This window comes from Phasianus colchicus, chromosome Z (genome assembly GCF_987193195.1).
Source record: "Phasianus colchicus chromosome Z, bPhaCol1.hap1.1, whole genome shotgun sequence".
NCBI lineage: Eukaryota > Metazoa > Chordata > Aves > Galliformes > Phasianidae > Phasianus > Phasianus colchicus.
The window spans coordinates 36,818,173-36,838,179 of NC_143476.1; the positions used below are offsets into that span (position 1 = coordinate 36,818,173).

Consider the following 20,007-nt stretch of genomic DNA (forward strand, 5'->3'; position numbering starts at 1 on the left):
GCCTACAAAGATCTTTCACAGGGAGGTCTGGCCCTGGGCCATAACTTTGCTGAGCTGAGCATCCCTGGATAGGCTTGGGGCCCGAGTGTGCAGCAGCTACCAGCACGTGACACTACCTGAACTGAGGCAGCTTTGATTTAGCAGTCATGGAAGAAAGCATTTAGTGAAGGGCCAGAACGCTATTATCTACTGAAGCAAAACTGTGAGCTTATGATCACGAAGATAATGTAGAGCCAGTGGTGAAATACATAACTTTGCTGGTTAACTACACACAGAAATGACATTTGTATAATAAAATTAAGCTCTTTTGGTTGAGATCTCAGTGGCATTTCAGACAGTGCTTACATAGTTGCATTGATGCTTTTGGAGGACACACAAAAAGCAAATATGAACATGACTACAAAGTGTACCAGTACCAGACCATGATTTTGACTTCTAGAGCTTAGACAATTATTTACATCCTTATGCCCTCACTTACTTCTAACATACACCATGTTAAAACTGTACAGACAATTCCAGAAATAGTAAAAGTTCAGAGAAGTTATATTTGATTGCATAAAGTTTACCATGTAAACAAGGATTATTTATGAAATTAATTATGTGCAAATTAAGTCTCTGTGTCCAAAACTCTGCACACAAACAGACTTAAAAGGACAGATACAAGCAATTCTGAAAATGTTTTGCTCTGAACAGAATTATTATACAGCAGGATTCTCTGGACACAGTTTTCATATAATCACAGATGCACATTTCTCAGTAACCTTTGTCACCGCTGATGTGTGAGCACATACTACTGTAAATACTCCTGTTCCAAGTGCCCTGGATCTCTGGATAGCTTCCTACTATTTAAATGAATAAACACTGAAGAGGAATATCACCATCCTACGCTTGGTGCACTCTTTAACCATTTTAATCTACGTGCATATGAAGATGCATTTTTGCTTTTACAAATCTGCAGAAAAATACAAGCAGGCTGAAATAAACCAAATGCCATTAAAGGAAACAAACAAACATTTCATTTAGTTTGTGCTATGCACAGATGACAAAAAAATTCAGAAATATTAGTATCTGATCTAAAAGTGGGATTCAAATCAGATGTGGGGAGAAAACTCACTCCATCCTCTGTTAATTTCCCAGGTTTCATAGTACTGGTATGTTTCTGTAGAAGAGAATATCTTTGGTGGTTAAAACATCCATTCTCCACCGTGTTCATCCGCTCAGAAACTGATAGATTTGTGTCTAGATAATTTTGGGACTTAAGAGTGTAACTGAAAAATAATTCTCTGTTCAAACTGGATGCACAAACTGGCTTTCTTAAGAGCAGCAATCTGTATGAAGGGTCCCGGAGGAGTTGGAGACACCACATCTTCAGGTTTCCTCCTCCTTCAAGCAGAAACTGTGGATTTGATCTGGCAAAGTCCTGAATTATTTTACTAGTACAATCTGAAATGTTCTACATCTGCTGCTGCCTCCAGCACCCACCTCCAGTGGTTGTTGCTGCATAAGATTACGAAGAAAAAAATATACACCTATTTCTGCCTTCTTTCTCTGTGGATCGGCACAGCTCCAGTTGCTGGATCACAGAGGGGAAATGCATCAAGTGAAAGCTATTATAAACAGGAAAGTTAAGCCATTTCAGCCAGACCTTCAATAAACTGTCACTACGGCATGAGGTGCCAAATTTGGCTTGCTTTCCACATCCCTTTATTTTTATCATTTAAATATTCTTTTCAACAACAGTGATTATACTATTAAGCAACATCTCTGAGCACTAAAGATACAGCACATGACTGTGCAGATGGAGAACATATGTCACTAATTCCATGTTTATTTACTTAGCAGCCTGGGGTGAGAGTCAGACAGTTTTTGGTTAACTTAAGAGAGCTGAAGCGCATGCAATGGCTCAGGCCAATAATCAGACAATAAAAAGTGGTGTTTTTGCCAATTATTTTTTCACATATTGTGAAACTACCCCAGCTATCCTTGTGTAGAGTTCAGCAAACTGCTGTAATCTTGATGTCAGAGTTTCTACTAAATTCTTGGAATCATTACAGATACCCATGATTTACTGTGAAAAATACCATAAATCCCATTGTCCATTCCTCACTCAAAATTCTTAGGAAAACTGACAGGATCCCTTGAATTCTTTTAAAATGACCTGAACTATGCAGATCAAAATAAGAGTTTTGTTTATGGAATGTGAAAGCACTGAGAGAACAACCAGATCAATCTGGTCAGTATTAGCTGCTGCAAGCTCAGAAAGTATTCTGAGAAGAGATGGCTTCTCATTCTGTTTCCCCCAGCTTTCCATGTCCCTCTCCCTTGTTATTTCTTTGTAAGACAGAAACAAAGTTCTTCCTTAAGGACTCTTGCTGAAGCAGTCAGCTGCATGCAAAAGGGTTAGCTCAGATTTGAACTGAAGAAATGTGTTTTAAGTACTTAGTCCTGTGCCCTGACAACCAAGTATGCTTTTACACCACAAAAGCTATTTAAAAACAAAACAAAACAAAAAACTTACTGCTCTGTGTTGCACAGTACTCCATCTCACAAAGCTTTGTTCCATGAAAACATTCCTGAATAGTACCGTTGCATCTCTGACCCTAGACAGCAGTAGCCTGGTCTCTTTCTTAGCCACTCCGGAAAGACTTAACCCTCTCCTGTGTAGAGAAGCTTTCCCAAGGAACAGAAACTTCTGGGTAAAAAAGTTTATGTTTTCAGAAAATCCTTCCATGCTATCAGTGCTGACCAAATACACCTACGTAGCAACCGGTAACACCTGAAGGCTCTGCTGAAACTGAGTTGCTTGAAAGAGCCTGACAGCCTGCTATTGCTGCCAGAAAAGGAGCTACGAGCAGTCAGATTCTTTCAGGAACTGTCTGATACTCAGTCTCTCTGTACATGAAAGTGAAATCGAGTTCTGCAGTGTATTTCTTCAGTTTCTTCTCAATTTCAAGGGTGTTTTTACTACCTGAAAGATGGAGAATCACCCGCTCACTTTCTAAAGGACTGTAAGGTCTTTTAAATGCTTTAGAAATAAAATGATCTGGTCCACACTTCTAGTGGACCACACTTCTGGTCCTATTTCCCACTCTAAATGCACATCCTTTATTGAGCCACAAATAAGGCTATCTACACCTGCAGAGATGGAGAATGGGAATGAAAATATTCGTAAGTGCAATCTGAAGTAAACAAAAAAACAAAATAGGTAACAATGATAAACTGCTGCCTAATGAACTGATAAGACTTAGAACTATTAAACAACTGATAGCAAAATAAAAAATCTATTTCTGAACAGCACTTTATTCTAATTAGATAAGTTCACAAAATAATTTATACTGTCTACAAATACCCCATTGTTTTTTGAGTTTGAGCTCAGTGTTCTGTGCTTTAACTTCTTGCACTTCTGCAGAACATAAACAGTTGATGGATGCAAGCAACAGATGACAAACTACCTCTTAGACTTAGCCTCCCACTCTCTTTCTAGTTCTGTGAACTGAGTTACTCAGAAAATAAACTTCTGCAGCAAACCCCTCTTCCCTGACTTGAGGACTAAGACACCACTGTGACTTAGAGGACAAAAAGATGCAGAAGATTTAAACTAGTTGTCTGCTGCATATAAAGGAACTAGAGATCCCCTACAGTAACATGCTCTGGGCTTGTCTTCTATGATGTTAAAGTTATTGCACCAGATTTTAACAGGCTGAAGTTCCCAGGCATGCTTCAGAGGATGTTTCACAGTCAGCAGATGTGCAAATTGTGAAATGTGGGACAGGTACAGAAAACATAGGAAGAAGCCAACTGTCTCCTCCAAAATTCCCAGGTTTGCACACAGACATTAAACTCAGAATATAAATAAATTCATTTAAATTAATGCAACTTAAGAGTGTCCCTAGCCCATGTAGATCTAGGTGTTCTTGTCTTCCAGGAGAACACTGATGTTTCCTGTCTCTCTCCAGATAGTTTTTAATACCGCCTGTGTAAATTTCCAGACAAAAACATTTCCAAAGGAGTCAGAACATACTAGGCACTCTTTTGTCATAAAACCATAAAAAACAGAGCTGAAGGGAAGTCTGAATTCATGAACAGGGGTGTTGTGCTATGCATTATTCTGTTCACCACTAGCCAGCAAACAGACTGGAACTAACAGCAGCAGTCCCTGTGAAAAAAAGAACATGCAGAATTAACAGCCACAATGTAGGAAAAATCCTTGTATTTTATTTGCTGGCATTCTTTGAGAAACAAACCACACACCACAAGGAGATGGAAGCTTTGCATGGGTGTTTACTACGGCATTTATAAGGGAACACCCTTTGCTTGAACTTTATGGGCTTCAGATTCACTTATTTTTCAGCTTTCCTTAGAATGTTTCTTTTGCTGTCATGGAAAAAAAAAAAAAGAAAAAACAACAAAACAATAAAGCTAACAGATTTGCCTCTTTGCCAGGAGAAGGAGCCAGTTCTCAGCTATCACAAAAGCATTCAGCTTTGCATAAAATCAATACAGCTGCACACACCTACACAGATGGAGATTTTGCCATTCATAATGTAAGACCACAGTGCTGTACTTAATGATGTTGTTTTCTCTTTCAAACCCATCAGTTTCACACTGTAACCACAAGACTACAATTAGATTATATAGCTAACTACATCATACCAACTTCTGTAAAATTAATCTTCCTCAGCTTCTCACCATTAAAAGCTCCATTCATTCTTCTCATTCTTGTGGATGAGAATAACAGAGGAAAACGCTTTCTAATTTGGAAAACAAAACAAAACAAAAAACCAACCAGATTGGGTATACAAAAAAAGAACTGCTCACACTACCTTAGATGTGAGACTAGCTAAAACATCTGCACTGAAAGTATGAGTCGCTGGTCTGCCTTTGTTTTGCATGGTAACAAATGAACCCCTTGGGTTTTGTCCTGACGAGCCTCCCATTTGTGCAGAGAGTCCCGATCTCTGTTTTCAGCAAAACACCAACAAAACCAGGAGAAATCAATTTCCTGTTTGATGAAACTGATCTGTGCTGCTTCCTCATTCCCAAAAGACCCCACTACACTATTCCACACAGTCTGCACCTTTTCTAGGAAGGTTGGGCCACCTGCATTAGATTTTAGGGTGACAGAAGAAAAGAAGGCTGCCTACAATACAGATGATCAAACTGTTACCACCCATCCTGACTGCTGAATATCTGACAGATTAATCCTACAACATGCCTGCAGCCTACCTTGCCCTAATCCTGCTCCATATTGAATGGGTTTTAACTCCCTTTTCATCATAGTCTTTTTTGCAGCACGCTCTCCTTGCTGCTCACTGCCTTTGTTGGAGTGTGATGTATTTCTGGACTCCCACAGCTGAAGAAACAGAGAATGGGCAGAATATGGGAAGAAGTCCAAAGCATAGTTCCAGAAGACAAAGAGAGTACAGAAGAGGTAAGAGGAAAGCCATCCTGTCCCTCCTTGCTACTGCATTTCCTCTCTTACAGTGATGGTAGTCAAACAGAGAAAAGGCAGTAGTAGAAATGTCTGTATCACCTTTTGACTGAGTGATGAATGAATCATGTACAATTCATCCAATTTCAGACGCAGAGACACAATGACTGGTTTTGTCACATTACAAGCTATGCTCCAGTCCAGTTCAGTGAATCAGCTTTGACAAGGCTTTGAGAGCAATTTGATGACATTAAGAATTCGAACACCTTGTCACAACTTCACAGGCATAAAAACAGAGGCTAAACCTTATGTGTTAACTATAGCACAAATTAAGCCCTGAGGATGTTTTGAGTACTTAAAGCTGGGAGACACTAGGGACAAAATAGGTAATCAAATTCTAAGTCTCTTAATCCCTCTCCTCATTTCAGCAATGAACAATCTTTTCCGTGTACTGCCACCTTCCTTTATCCTTTCTGTGCTCTTTCAGGAATTTTCATTTTTTCTTCTCTGAGCTACAAGCTACTTAAAGGCTCACAGAACACTGAAGTAGCTGCTTTCCATCTGCAAGACTGGCACAAGCTCAGCAATACGTGTGCTGTATCACAGACACATGTATTTGTGTCTATGAAAACATTTTGGCCATGTGATTCTGAAAAGGTGTTTAAGGCAAGATGACAGCATGTAATCTGTATGCGTAACAGAATAATGTTGCAACAAAAATCTTTTAATTATTTCAATAAGTGCCTGGCACGGTTGCAAATCCTAACTCTACTTAGAGGGGATTCTCAAATCTAGAAGATCAGCCAGAGGCTTATTGAAGGCCTACGCTAGAACTGTATGTGCCTAAACTGTATCAAAATGTGAAGGCTGATGAATTTTTCAGGCAAAGTTAGTCAACACAAAGTTTGTGAACCATCATTTAACCTAGGACTGCACAGCTGGAGAAGGATGTTTTCGATCACAAAAACTCCAACTGTGTAAAATCATACTGGAATAAGACAGCCTGCTTTTTATCCTGCCTATGGACTGTGGGCCATGTGCAGGCAGAAGATGAAAGCTTTCACAATCACTTCACAAAAGGCTGAAACTACCTGTACTGTATTTACACTTGCAGCCCTTGTTATAATGGCCACCTGCAATGGCTATACTGCGGCCAGAGGACAGCTCGGGCACTTCAGAAGCAGCCCAAGTTGGGTCAGCACAAAAAGCTGGACTTCATTTCTATGTCAATGTCTATTTCTATTCAGAGCATGGCTTCTGCTCTTCTCAAGCCTCCAGATGGCAGCTTTTTCTCCTCTAATTGCACATATGAATTTTGGCCAGAGGCATTATTTGCCTGACATTCCAAGGTGACCTGGAAAAGCCATTTCCAAGAGAAGAGAAAAAAAGGGCAAATTGTGTGTCACTTCCCAATTTTCTCTCACATCTATTTCAGAAACAGGTCTGTACTTAAACAAAAGAAAGTCTGTTCTGGCACTGAAACTTTTTTTCTAAAGCCTCAGACAAGAAATACTGGGACAGGGTGATAGATTTTTAATACTGCGTGCAAACCTAAAAATCACACCTGTTTTTTTTTCTGGTCTGTAGAGGGTCTTCAACTTTACCCCACAACTTTGCTTTTGAAGAATTCCCTCAGAAATTGTGCAGGTATACAGAGAAAAATCCCTGCTACAGTTCAGTTTGAAATGCAAAGGAAACATGCTACATGGTGCTGAATTATACTAGTTCTTTACCAATGAAACACCATTGTCCACACTAGCTATTATGTTACTTAACCATTTAACTTCTGGAAGCAAAATGTATGTAAGTTGGTACATAAGGCCTGGAGAAGAGAAAAATGAGTCACTCAGTCCCTAGAAGGACTTGATCTAAACTTCATTAACATTACTGGTAATACTCCTATTCACTTATATGATCTATTAAAATCTCTGAATATGGCTATAAAACATCAGTAGCTGCATGTTATTTTTTTCCACTGAGAAAGCTTGTAGCACTAAAAGCTCTATTTTTACAGTTGTGCAAGTAAAATCATCGGTAAGATGTTAATATTCTCACATTTCCACAAAGGTTCAAAAAGCCCAGTGTCTGACTTAAATAGTTTTTTTCTAAAGGATTGAAGATGGATTAAAATTGCAGTTTGGAAATGATGAGGCTCACGTATCTTAAAAAGAAGAGCAATCCTAATCCTAACTCTAACCCTCAATCAAAATAAAGGTAAAGCCCAAGCAAGTAGATCTGCCCCATCTCAGCTCAGTGAATAGTTAGATCGCTAATGAAAGAAATAAAATCTCAATCTCACCATCCTCTCCCTACTTTTATTTATACATTTTCTTACTTAAAAAAAAATGTTTTGCTACTGTTTCCTTTCAAATGCATAGGGAAAGCAGATGAGAGGTTTTATGTTGCTATAAGAAACGCTTCAGTAATTGAGCAAGCCTGCTATCACTTCATATGCACTGTGCTTTAAGAACATTTTCTGAATCACCCTGCAAGTACAAGTCTACAAGACTTTGAGAAGTAAACTCAGAAAAAGAAGCTTCCTTTACCAGAAATGTCCCACCTTCATCAAGCAGGTTGTACAGGGTGCATACAAACTTGCTAGTGCTGAACATCACTTAAAATGCAAACGGAACTGTACTATCATGTTAGAACTTTTCATCTTCATCACTTCCTACAAAAAGAAACACTTCCTGATATGAGGATTTTACTGGCATTATGACTTCTTTCTTGTTTTCTCCTTTCATGACATTCAGTCATTTTAGCACAGTATATTCACAATAGATCCTCTGTGTATTTTAAAAGGCAAAAAGCCACTGAAGAGACTATAACAGAAGGCTCTACTGGGAGAATCATTTTTTTTAAATGAATTAATTACAAGTAAAAGACTAACGTACAAGGAAGCATCTCATCTCCCACAGGTGACAGAAAGGGCATCATAATTGCAATGCAATAATTAAAGGAGTGTATCCCTAGAAGACAGCTGTTACACTTGGAGAAAAGACTCTTCAGGCAAGCTGTTCTGTTTCTAGATAAGTCTGACGCCAATTCTTTCCATACTGTCAAGATTTTGTAAACATTAATTAATGCTTCATTAGACATGTATGTCTCAACTTCCTTACCCAGCTCTAATTCCAGTATTCCCAGTTTATTGAGTCTAAAATGTTTAATTGCCTTTTTTTGCTTTTTGTGTATCAAGATTTGCATTGGCATTTTCCATAATAAGACGTTCCTTCTTCAATATGTCAGTTCTTACTGCAGGTCTCAGCAAAAGCCTTCTTTCACTGAGAACTAAGCTAGAACTGAGGAGAATTTTTTTTTACTAAGAAATTAAAAACAAAAGAAGAGGAAATGAACCAGAACAAAATCTTACCGTGTTTTAAAATGTAGATCCAATGTATGTGAGCATGAAATGGTACTGCCTTATGAGACATAAAAAACTAAATTCTAAGACCCAGAAAATTTACAGTTCTGTGAACCAAGTCAACCTTTTGAATTCAACAGGCATATTTAGCCTGATATTTTAATGTAGCTAGAGATATATTCTATCCTCTCTTCTTCATACACCTTTTCCAACTCTCTTTTCTCTTACACTCTGTCAACTATCAAGCAGTATCTCAGAGTGTTACTTGTGATTCTCCTCCAGGTCCCATGATAGACATACATTTAAGTGTGTCTGTTGTACATATGTACATATGCTGTGATGTTGAGTGCAGATGTCTAATGGTTTGGAAATATCCTGTAATCTTAAAGCAAGTTTCCAAATACAGTGTGACTAATTCAAAACGGTTGACAAAACTTCATCCAGCCAGGATCTCGTAGCTAAAGAAACACTTCTCAAAATGTGATATGGAGACCCAGCTTTCAAGTAGGTAGAAGCGTCTGTGAAACAGAAGGATGCATAACAGCTGAACAGAAGTTTGGCAGTGACTAGGCCTTTCCAGTCACCAGTGGAATTACAGGTCTTCCTGTCTCACTAAGTAAAGCACTGCTAGTAATATATAAAACACAAAACTGTTTTTTTGTTTTGTTTTGTTTAACTTAAGAAGCTGTACAACACATTATCATCAGATTTTGCTTTGTATTCTCAAAAGAAAAAAAATCCTGGACATCTCATGGAGAAAAAAGCTCAGATGAAAATTGGGTCTAAAATCCAAGAAACCATAAAACCCAAAATATAATCCCCTACACCCTGCCTTGCTGAAATTACGTTCCTTCAAATTTTTCCACTCTTTTCAGAGAAAATGTTTGGTGTTTATATGACTTCACTTTCCACTGAAAAGGCTCCTCACAGATCTAATCGATGCACTGTTATGAAAGCAAAACTGTAGGCCTGATGGCTATGCAATGATAATTGATACCGCTACATACTCATAAAAACTGCAAAGCTTTGACAGCATTTATACAAACAATGAAATTCTACAATTCAATAGCCATATACAAGTAGCAGACCCAAAATAAAGATGAAACAGCTAGCATAGACTGTAAGTACTTCAATTAATTGTTCTGCCCTGCCAACTGTACGTCGTCGTCATGTATATATTGTGTTGCAAAAATTGTGTCCATGTGTTTGATGAAAGAAACCTTTCCTGATAACTGTGCTTCTAATTAGGAGGTAAAAGATGAGATAAGTACCATGGGCTTTAGTTCCCCCATCATAACTCTACAAAGTCATCTGATCTAACATCCCATTTGCCAGAAAAAAAACTCTTTCTCTGAAAAAAAGAAAATGGGGAAAAAAGCTGTGGAAAAGACCTATTACTTACCTTTCTACAACAGTGAAGATGCGAGATCTGGACATTTGATTTAGCTTTCCGTGGAAAAAGTAGTTGCCTTTAACAGCTCACCTTTTTATTGATGGAATGGGAAAAAACACCTTAGACAGTGAAAGTCATGGATTTATCTTTGGTGACCTCAGTATCTTTCTTTGGCTGTATCTAGCTTGAAACTGAACATTTGTAATGAAGGAAAGGAAAGAGAAAAAAAAGGCTTAATGAATAAAAGTTATTTATATACTCTACAATAACTGGTACTGGTTATGTTACTGCCCCAACTCTTCCCCTGCCTCCCTTCTTTTCTCCTAATTGTCACAAACATCCATGGCTGTATGAGGCTCCTCATGTGCGCCAAAAGGCTTTTGTCTTTTTTCTTATTAAGCGGAGAAGAGTTAGTCTGTTCTACTTTTTGTGGCACATTATCAACAATATTACAAAGAACAGGATGGATACACTGAAGCCAATTTCTGCTCTTCAGCACAAAACAAGTGGCTACTATTTTACTGTATGAAAGATTTCTAGAGGGTGTTCTCAGGTAATTAGGAAAGTCAAGTAGAGTTATGATTTGTGCACAGTTATCTTGGTGTCTCACATTTAAAATCATAAATAACTTCAAAATGGCAAGAGGCAAAAGCACAAGGGCACAAAGAAAATAAAAAATAACCAAAATACCAACAGGAACAGACTGCGGAAGAACGATTTCCTATTTAAAAATCATTACTGCATTAAGTAAACATGGGCTAGTATGGTACCTACATGATTAACCCATCAAAAGCTAAATGCAGTCCAATTAAAATATACACTGTCTATGTAAACTCTCACATTATATAATGAAGAAAAGTTAAGAGACATTAAGATTCCTTGTCCCTTGCAAATCCACAGCAATCCTTAGCTTGGAAATGCAAAAAAATAAATAGGTTGGAACCCTTTTCAGAACAGAAGATTTCAAAATACGTTCTTTTCCCTTTAAAGAACACATTGCTTTTTGTTTCTGCCTCAAAGATGATTTGCACTCAGCTATGGTGAGGCTGCTCCCAAATACTGTGTTAAGTTTAGGGCCCCTTACTATAAGAAAGTCACCAAGGCCTGAGAGTGTGTTGAGAGAAAGCCCATGAAGTTGGTGAGGATTCTAGAACACAAGTCTTATGAGGAACAGCTAAGGGAACCAGGATCTGAGAAGATGCTCAGGGGAGAACTTACTGCACTCTAGAACTTGAATAAAGGTTGTAGCAAGGTGGGTTTTGGCTTCTTAGGCAACAGGGAGAAGATGAGGGGGAATGGCCTCAAGTTGCGACAGGGAAAATTCAGGTTGTATGTAAGGAAAAAATTCTCTGAAAGTGGTCGGGCACTAGAAGGAATAGGCTGCCCAAGGAAGTGGTTGAGTCATTGTCCCTGGAAGTGTTCAAGAAGTGTGTACATGTGATACTAAGGAACATAGTTTAGTGGGCAATACTGGTGGTAAATGGACAGCAGGACTAGATGAACTCAGAGGTCTTTTTTAACTTCAATGATTCTGTGATTCTATGATTCCATCTGAATTGAGCAGACACATTTAAAAGAACAGGCTTGAACAGTTATTCAGGTCAAATTCTCCATAAACAATATGTATGCATCTTTCCTTACCTTCACATATACAGCACATGGCCGCAATTATCAGTTTATTTGTGGCGTATCTAACATCAACTCCTTTTTAAAAATTCACTTTACAAACAACTGATGATTATGTCAAAGTGAAGCTTTTCTCTGCAGTGGTCAAATACTCAATCAAAGAAGTCAGACTTCCTAACATTTTTGACGACACTCAGAATATAAGCTCAAATGATCAGAAGTTCCTTTCACATGGGAAAAGTAGCATTAACTCTAGAATGTCAGTCTTCCAATTTTCAGGAATAGCTCAAAACAATCTTCAATAATACAAGCCATGGATAGACACAGAAATTCTGAGTTTATTTTGTTCTGTAGGTTACTAGGGCATTCAAACCATGGTGAAAGAAATAGACTAGTATTCCAGAAGAAAAATAAAGATGAAAATTAGATTTTATTTAAAAAAATTGAATAATGCCTGGAAATAAATAAAATGCAGTACTGTATCTTTGCTAAAAGTTAAGTGAAGACACAAGCAAGCTCTGCCACTGGCATAAAATAACATTCAGATCCAGTATCTCAGTGACCCTACTACATCCCTCTGCTCACCTTACAAGCAAAATCCTATCAAGTCCTGTATATTTATTTACTTTTCTTTTCATACAATCAAAGGAAAGATGCCCCAAAGGCACAAGGTAAATTATCCCAAGATACGATAATCAACAAACAGTATACTATAACTGATAAACTTCCCAATGCAAACACTGTAGTATCTCATTTATTTCTTGCACTGGTGGCAGACAATACCTTTGTGCTTAGGTATAATCTTGATTCCCCCACTGCATTATTACTCTTAGTACAGAAAAACAGCCATCACAGTCTCCATTAAACCATCTGCTAAAGGCATTTTTCAGTTCCTAGTCACAAACCTGCCTGTGACTATCCTTTAAGGACAGCTAGCAAATCCTGCTAGTTACATCAAGAGACCCCCTACATGCAAAGAAATTGCATTCAATAAACCAGCACAGACCCCATAAACAGCCATACAACCATGATCCATCGACCAAATGGCTTGCATATCATAAGGAAACATCTGATGAGAATAGTGATTATGCATGAAGAGTGCAAATGAGATTATGAGGACAAAAACGAGAATGCTATGAATGGTGTTTCATTCCTAGTTGAGAATTATTTTATTCCTTCTATCCACTCATGAAACAAAGAGAGTTGAGATATGTTTAGTTTTGACATTTTTGTTCCATAAAAATCAGCAGTTGGAGAAAACCTGCATATATTTTCCTACAAAGCAAGCTTCCCTTCACTTATAATCACTTCAATATGTGAATATGTATTTCATCAGTTTATCTTGATTGTTTGAAGACTTTCAACTGAATTCATGAACATCTGTAAAAGGAAGATCTGTATTGAAACATGTTATTTATCTGTTTATCTATATTCTTATTAAATAAAGACATCCAGTATGCCACTGAGCTGAAACACAACTACACTGAAAACCAGTGGCTCAGCTTTCCACTGCATTCCCCAGGAAATCGTGTCAATTAATAAAATGAAAAAAAGAAACCCAAAGCCCGAAGTCTCTTGTCTAGTAAAACAGCCTTTCATTTTTGCTTTGAACAACTTCACAGGGAATTCAGAGAGCCAGACTTCTATATTTTTTTCCCTCCAAGTTTTTACTGTAAAACACAGTAAAGACCTGTAAACTGCAGGTTTACATCAACTGTAGACTTTGAATGAATATTATTAAGAGGACTGCTCCAAAAGCAGTAATAAGAACAATCTTAGCAAACTGTGATGGCAAACTTCTACTTAATGACCGAAATGCCTTCTTCCTCTTTAGTAAATTAGCTTTGATATAACAGAATTAAAAGATGTTTAACAGACTGTAGCATTCACTAAGGATTTATTCTGCAAAGATCCGTATAGCCAGACCCTCTTCATATACGAAATGCCTAAGCAAGCTCAGAAAGTAATCAGTAAAATTTATGCCTGAAAATATGTACCAGGAGCTCCTAAATGCAGCAGATACAATCTCAGACTCAGTGAATCTGAAGTCACAAACTTCTGCTGTTTACCATTTTAAGGGGTGTTATACTGTGTCAGAACACCTGCCCTACTCTTATGTTCTCTGTGCATCTCTTTTGGCTGCTGCTCAGGGGAAACAGTGGTTGAGTTTGACAACCACAACTCATCTTTATCTTTAGCCAGAAGCAGTTAAATGCAACCCAAAAGCAACAAACGCATTCTAATTCAGGTTTATAGTTGCAACTCCAAAAAACGCAAATCTCCCTAGCCTGGATTAGCCAAGTACCCAGGGACAGAGAGAAACCCAAGAACAGAGACACAAGACTCACCCGTGCATTCATGCTGTAGTCCTTTCCCATAGTATCCTTTTTCACAAATGCACTCAAACTGGCCAGTGTGAGTGCCACATTTACAGCTTGCCATGATGTCACAGCAGTTCTCATTCGCTTCACAGAGATATGAACAGTGTGATATATCTTCTTGGATATAACTACCAGAGGGCAGGTCTGAAACAATATCAATTTATTAATTAAAAAGTCCAACCTCAAATCCCCTAAGAGTATCATATTATGTAATTAGTATAATGTTTCTGCAAAAAGTTCTAAGCTCTAGTGATGGTAGCATGAAATATACCACTGCACAGTATAAGAAAAACTTGTTCTTACTATGGAAAAATGCCACTGAAACCAATGGTGCAGAGAGTCTCAAGTTTTCTCACTTGTCTTGACTTGATTCTAACACTGTGAGAAGACAGTCTTGCTCCATACAGAAGCTGCTGAGACAGCTTCTCCTGAGTTTGATGGGTGCCCTCACTGGCATAAGGAGAGTATTTGGTCATGGAATGTACAACTCACTGGTCATATAAAAAAGAATAAATCTTTCCTTTCATGCATTCACAAAAAACAATTTAACTGGAACAAACAGAATAACGGTAAAGAACACTACTTAAGTAAAAGTAGCATTCTTTTTAAAAGTAAATACAGCAAATAAATACAGCAGCTAGTCTGATGCATCTACTATTCAAGCAGCACTGGCTTTCATGCAAAGGTCTATTTGTGTTTTCACTTAGTAAACTTCTGTTTTTCATAAAGGCTTTTTCAGAATAAAGTAGATCAAAAAAGGATAAATGTCCAGTTCAAATTTGCTTTCTATCTCTTGCCCTTTCCAGTGTTACTGATAAAAACAGATCATATTTACCATTATACATAGGAATCTAGATTTTTTTCTCAACAAGCAAGCTTTCATTGGTGTGTAAAACATTAAACTGGACAGGCTAATGGTAAGGTATGGACTGAAGGTCTCTTTTTGACAACTGTGTAGCTACCTACAAGGTTCAGCTAGTCAAACAAAAGTCACAGTAGGCCAAGACCATAGTCTCTTCTTCCTTGGACAAAATAAAGAGTAGGATGGAAGTACAGATATACCAGTGAAGATAATTTAGGTTAGTTAGTTAAATTAATAGTTCATCATTTTGCCTGAGGAATGAGCATCTTTACTTGAAAGTTAGAGATAAAAAAAAAAGAAATCTATACTACATGAAATAGTATAGTAATGAAATGTTACAAGGCAGTACTGGAGATCTTTATATTTAGCTCTATGTTATCTGTAGGACTTCTGAAGTTAGTACCTTCATGAAGAGCCCTGCGTGCCAGAGCTTCAAACTCGGTAAAACTGTGAAGAAGGTAACAATGATCTTCTTTTGGATGGGAAGCCATGTCATTCAGTTCTCGGATATTCCCCTGCCATATCCCAAAGGTGAAGATCTCCACTCCAAATTCACGCAAGGATGCAGCAATTGGTCTTGGGTCTCCACCATTGGAATATCCATCAGTAATGAGAAATATCACCTTCGTGGAATTCCCACGGGCATGTCGCAGTATTTGCTAAAAGAGAAAATGAAATGGCACACCTCAGAAAAGTGTTAGCAGCCACTGATTTGAATACTGCTTTCCTAATAATTCAGCTCCTTTCACTTAGCTTGCACAGCTAGTTTAAATCTTTGCAGACTACTCATCACAGCAAAGAAAAATCATCTACAAACAGTATTGTGGTTAGACAATGTTAAACACTCACACTTCAGATGGACAAAGTCTGCCCTATCACAACTGTGAAATCATGACACGATCTGAAATGAGACACTTTCACATTGATTGGTCAAGTCAACCATGCATCAGACAAAACCAAGCCTGATCAGCCTTTTAGCAATTTGGTTCAGTCTGAAGTTTGAATGGATATATTGAGAATCTAGTGTGAGACTCTGAGGACAAAAGTTCAAATGCTACCAACCATCTCAGTGCCATGGGTATGACATGAATGCATACCAGCTGGCAAGCTGGTCAGTGTCTTTCTGTTCAACACATGAAAGCCACTTGGTTCCAAGCTTGCTAGTTTTGCCACACAGGGAAGTGAAAAACTCATCAAACCATACCATGAAGGTATACTGCAAATGGTGGCATACGCACTCTCATTATTGTAGCTTTCAGTATGCGAACTATGGACAAATCCTTTACAGTTTGTAAGGGACAAATAAGAGAAAAAAAAATTGTTTTCAATAAGGATTATTTCACTCAAAAAAGCCACCAATATATTAGAAAAAAATGTAGGGATCAACATATCAACAGTAGTAGAAGAATTGGTCAAAAGCATATAAACACATATATATCTCTATATCTCTATATATAGATATACATGTATAGATATATATGTGTGTATGTGTGTATCTCTCTCTCTCTCTCTCTCTCTCTCTCTCTCTATGTATATATACACAGATCTTGGAAAGATCTCTTACACACAACAGCAACTTTTCACATGAATAACCTGTCAGTGGCTAAAGCTTCCACTGGAAATTTTGTCTCTCTACATACTCCTTCCCACTTTCCCTCTACCATTTCCTTTTTTAAAAACTGAAATCCACTGAATTTCTGGAAGACAAATAGTGACTGTGTGATTCTCCTCCTATACAAAGCAGATAGAAGAGGCTGATTTATACCCAGTAAGCCCACAAGCAATTTAACAGCGTAGATACATCAACAGAGAACGTGTCACAGAGCATGTGCACACACGTACATGGGTAAGAAGGAAAAGGTAGTGAAACCAAAGTCATATCAATGGGAACAATAGTCCTGAAAATAAAGTGCCTTGGATACATGATGCAGAATGCAAAAATTCATCTATACCTGATGAGGCTTCATAAGCCTACCTCTATGTAGAGAAGTTTCAGAAAGAGACAAGAATATAGGACTGGTTAGAAACATGTTCTCAAGTCATTGTCAGGCTAATAAATTGTGAATAAAAAGGAAAGAATTTTGGTATATTTACTTCAAAAGACTGACAAGATGGGTTACATCCCTAAAGGCACCTTCAGCATGCCCCTCGAGGCATGCTGGAGTCTCCACTGCCAGCAAAACTACGAGGAAACTTGAGCCTGCAGTAACTACAATTTTACTGATAGAAAACAAAACCTGTGAAGTGACAGTAATCACTAGAGTTTCCTACGGCATCATATCTTCAGCAGTTGAATATTAAATCAAAGGTTAACAAGCTAATCTGTTAAAGAGAGAGAAACACATGTGACTAAGAAAACCCTTAATTTGCTTTATTCTGTGCAAAGTGCTTGCACCTAAAAGACCAAAGTCCTTCCATCTGTACCTCCCACAATGGTGACTACTTTTCCATTGGTGGTATATTTTTGTTTTGCCTTCGAGCATGAGGTAACAAATATGATCTGATATATTTTCATGGTATTTTATGTTTGATCCACTAAACTCTATAGTCCACCTCTGATTTATTGCTAATCTTTCCCCAGCAAGCAGTTAAGATTGTTGGCTATTTTAACCCCAGCAGAACTCTACATTTGTTCCTGCTGCTCAATTCATCCTTCCAGTCTGAGACTGCACTAATGGTAATTACTCTCTTATTGTATTTATTTTTTGACAACAGGCAGAGCATCTTCAAGAACACTATGCTAATGTGCTGTGAACCAGAAATCACCCGATGGAATTACCAGTCTTGTAGTCACCCACAGACTTTCAGAGAGTAAGTAAATATGAGACCATCACCGATCTCCTCTCGGTGAATGTCTGTGGCCATAAAGCAGGTGATTCTGAAGGTGCATTTTCTCCTTTTTCTGTGAACATAAATTTATGGAGAAAAGATTTTCAAATTGGTAGCATGTATATTACTAGTTTATTTCAGTAAGACTGCACTACGCTGTGATAAAATACATGACATATGACAGACCTTCCAATGATACTGATAGTAGATTCCAAAAATCACGTCATCATATATGATGAGTGGTAAGTGCATATAAGCAACTCTTACAAATTCCAAAAGCAGGCATGAACCAGAGTTAGGATTCATAACAAATTCTGAAAGTCAGACTTATAAAATAAAACCTGTTTGGATTTTAGATCACAAGCTACGTCAGTCCAAACAACCTGCTGAGACTTTACAACCTTTTTCACTAAGTCCGGCTAAATTTCAGAACAATTTGATTTTGATTTGGCAATTCCTTGATTTCAGTTGGATTTCAAAGACAGAATAACAACATGCACCATAAGTCAAAACAGAAACCATTGGCCTGAGGTCTGAAACAGTACCAAGAAAATGCTGCAGCTGGGCTGGATTCTTCTATTGATGGTACATAAAACCTAGGGGGAATGAAACCAAATTCTCTTGCAGACAAAATCCTTTGCAAACCAAATCCTCTGTTCTCCATATTGTTTAAGTTATAATCGGAAAATCAGAATAAAGTAAAAAGCCAGAATGAAAAGGATTGGGAAGATAAAGATGGAGGAAAAAACAATATGAAGATAAATAGTAAGAAAAAATATAAATGCCTCATTTTAATATGTGTTTTAAAGTAGATGATCTGAAATAAGCAGAATCGTAGGTTGAGAATGTTGTGTTATTTGTCAGTTAACAAGTATAATTAACTTTTTTACTATTAACCATGCTATTTTAAACCAGAATGTAAGCAACTTAATTCTTCCATCAATCTGTTAACTATTCAGGCTGAAATTTTCCACCCAGGATGTTTGCCTCAAGTAAAATGTTTGTTTCAGTAAAAATGGCTTTTATTTTTGAAAACATGATGAGGAACAACATATGTTCCAACTGCATTTTCTTGGGTTTTTTTTTGCAACTGTACTGCTTCTGAGCAGAATTAATTTTCTATCTGCAAGTCACATGATAAAAAGGTAGTCTTCTACCAGACCTTGAAAAAAAACCAAAAAAACAAATCAAAACACTCCATAATCTGAAACTGGTGGACTGACTTAAAAAACACTACTTTCAGAGGGTTAAGGGACATTCTGGAGACTGCCAGTGCAATTCTTCGTAGATCCCACTCGCAAGCATCTTGTTCTAGCAGAATATCAATTCATCTCATGATTATGTTGGAACATATACCAAAGGGGGAAAAAAGCTTCATTTTCGTAGAATCACAGAATGGCCTCTGTTGAAAAGGACCACAATGATCATCTTGTTTTAACCTCCCTGCTGTGTGCAGGGTTGCCAAGCACCAGACCAGGCTGCCCAGAACCCTCCAAGGATGGGGCATCCATAACCTTCTTGGGCAACCTGTTCCAGTGTGTCACCACCCTTTGGGTGAAAAATTTCCTCCTAAAATCTAACCTGAAGCTCCTCTCTCAGTTTAAAACCATTGCCCCTTGTCCTTTCATGATCTACCCATGGAAAGAGCCCCTCCTGTTTATATGCTCCTTTCAAGTACTGCAAGTCCACAATGAGGTCTCACCGGAGACTTCTCTTCTTCAAGCTAAACAAGCCCAGTTCCTTCAACCTCTCCCTATAGGAGAGGTGCTCCAGCCCTTTGATCATCTCAGTGGCCCTCCTCCATTCCAAGAGCTCTGCATCTTTCTTGTACTGGGAGCCCCAGGCCTGGATGCAGTACTGCAGATGGGGCCTCACAAGAGCTGAGTAGAGGGGGACAATCACTTTCCTCTCCCTTCTGACCCCTTTTTTAATGCAGCCCAGAACACAGTTGGCCTTCCGGACTGCATGCACACTCTGCTGCCTCATGTCCAGATTTCCATCCACCAGGATGCCCAAGTCCTTCTCTGCAGGGCTGCTCTCAGGGAGATCTTTTCCCAGTTTGTATAAATACCTGGGATTGCCTTGGCCCAAGTGCAAGCATCTTGCGCTTGGCCTTGTTGAACA

At 38.1% G+C, this 20,007-nt stretch overlaps 1 protein-coding gene across 4 annotated transcripts in view; it reads right to left on the reverse strand.

Moving 5' to 3' along the window:
• The window catches only part of SVEP1 (sushi, von Willebrand factor type A, EGF and pentraxin domain containing 1), a 122,647-nt gene that overhangs the window by 86,433 nt on the left and 16,207 nt on the right, over positions 1-20,007 (reverse strand). For all 4 annotated transcript variants that reach the window (XM_090132326.1, XM_031608351.2, XM_090132327.1 and 1 more), the window contains exons 2-3: positions 15,458-15,713; positions 14,160-14,336 (exon numbers count right to left, since the gene is read on the reverse strand). In XM_090132326.1, the coding sequence (XP_089988452.1) occupies positions 14,160-14,336; positions 15,458-15,713 (433 nt within the window). The remainder of the gene's footprint in view (positions 1-14,159; positions 14,337-15,457; positions 15,714-20,007) is intronic.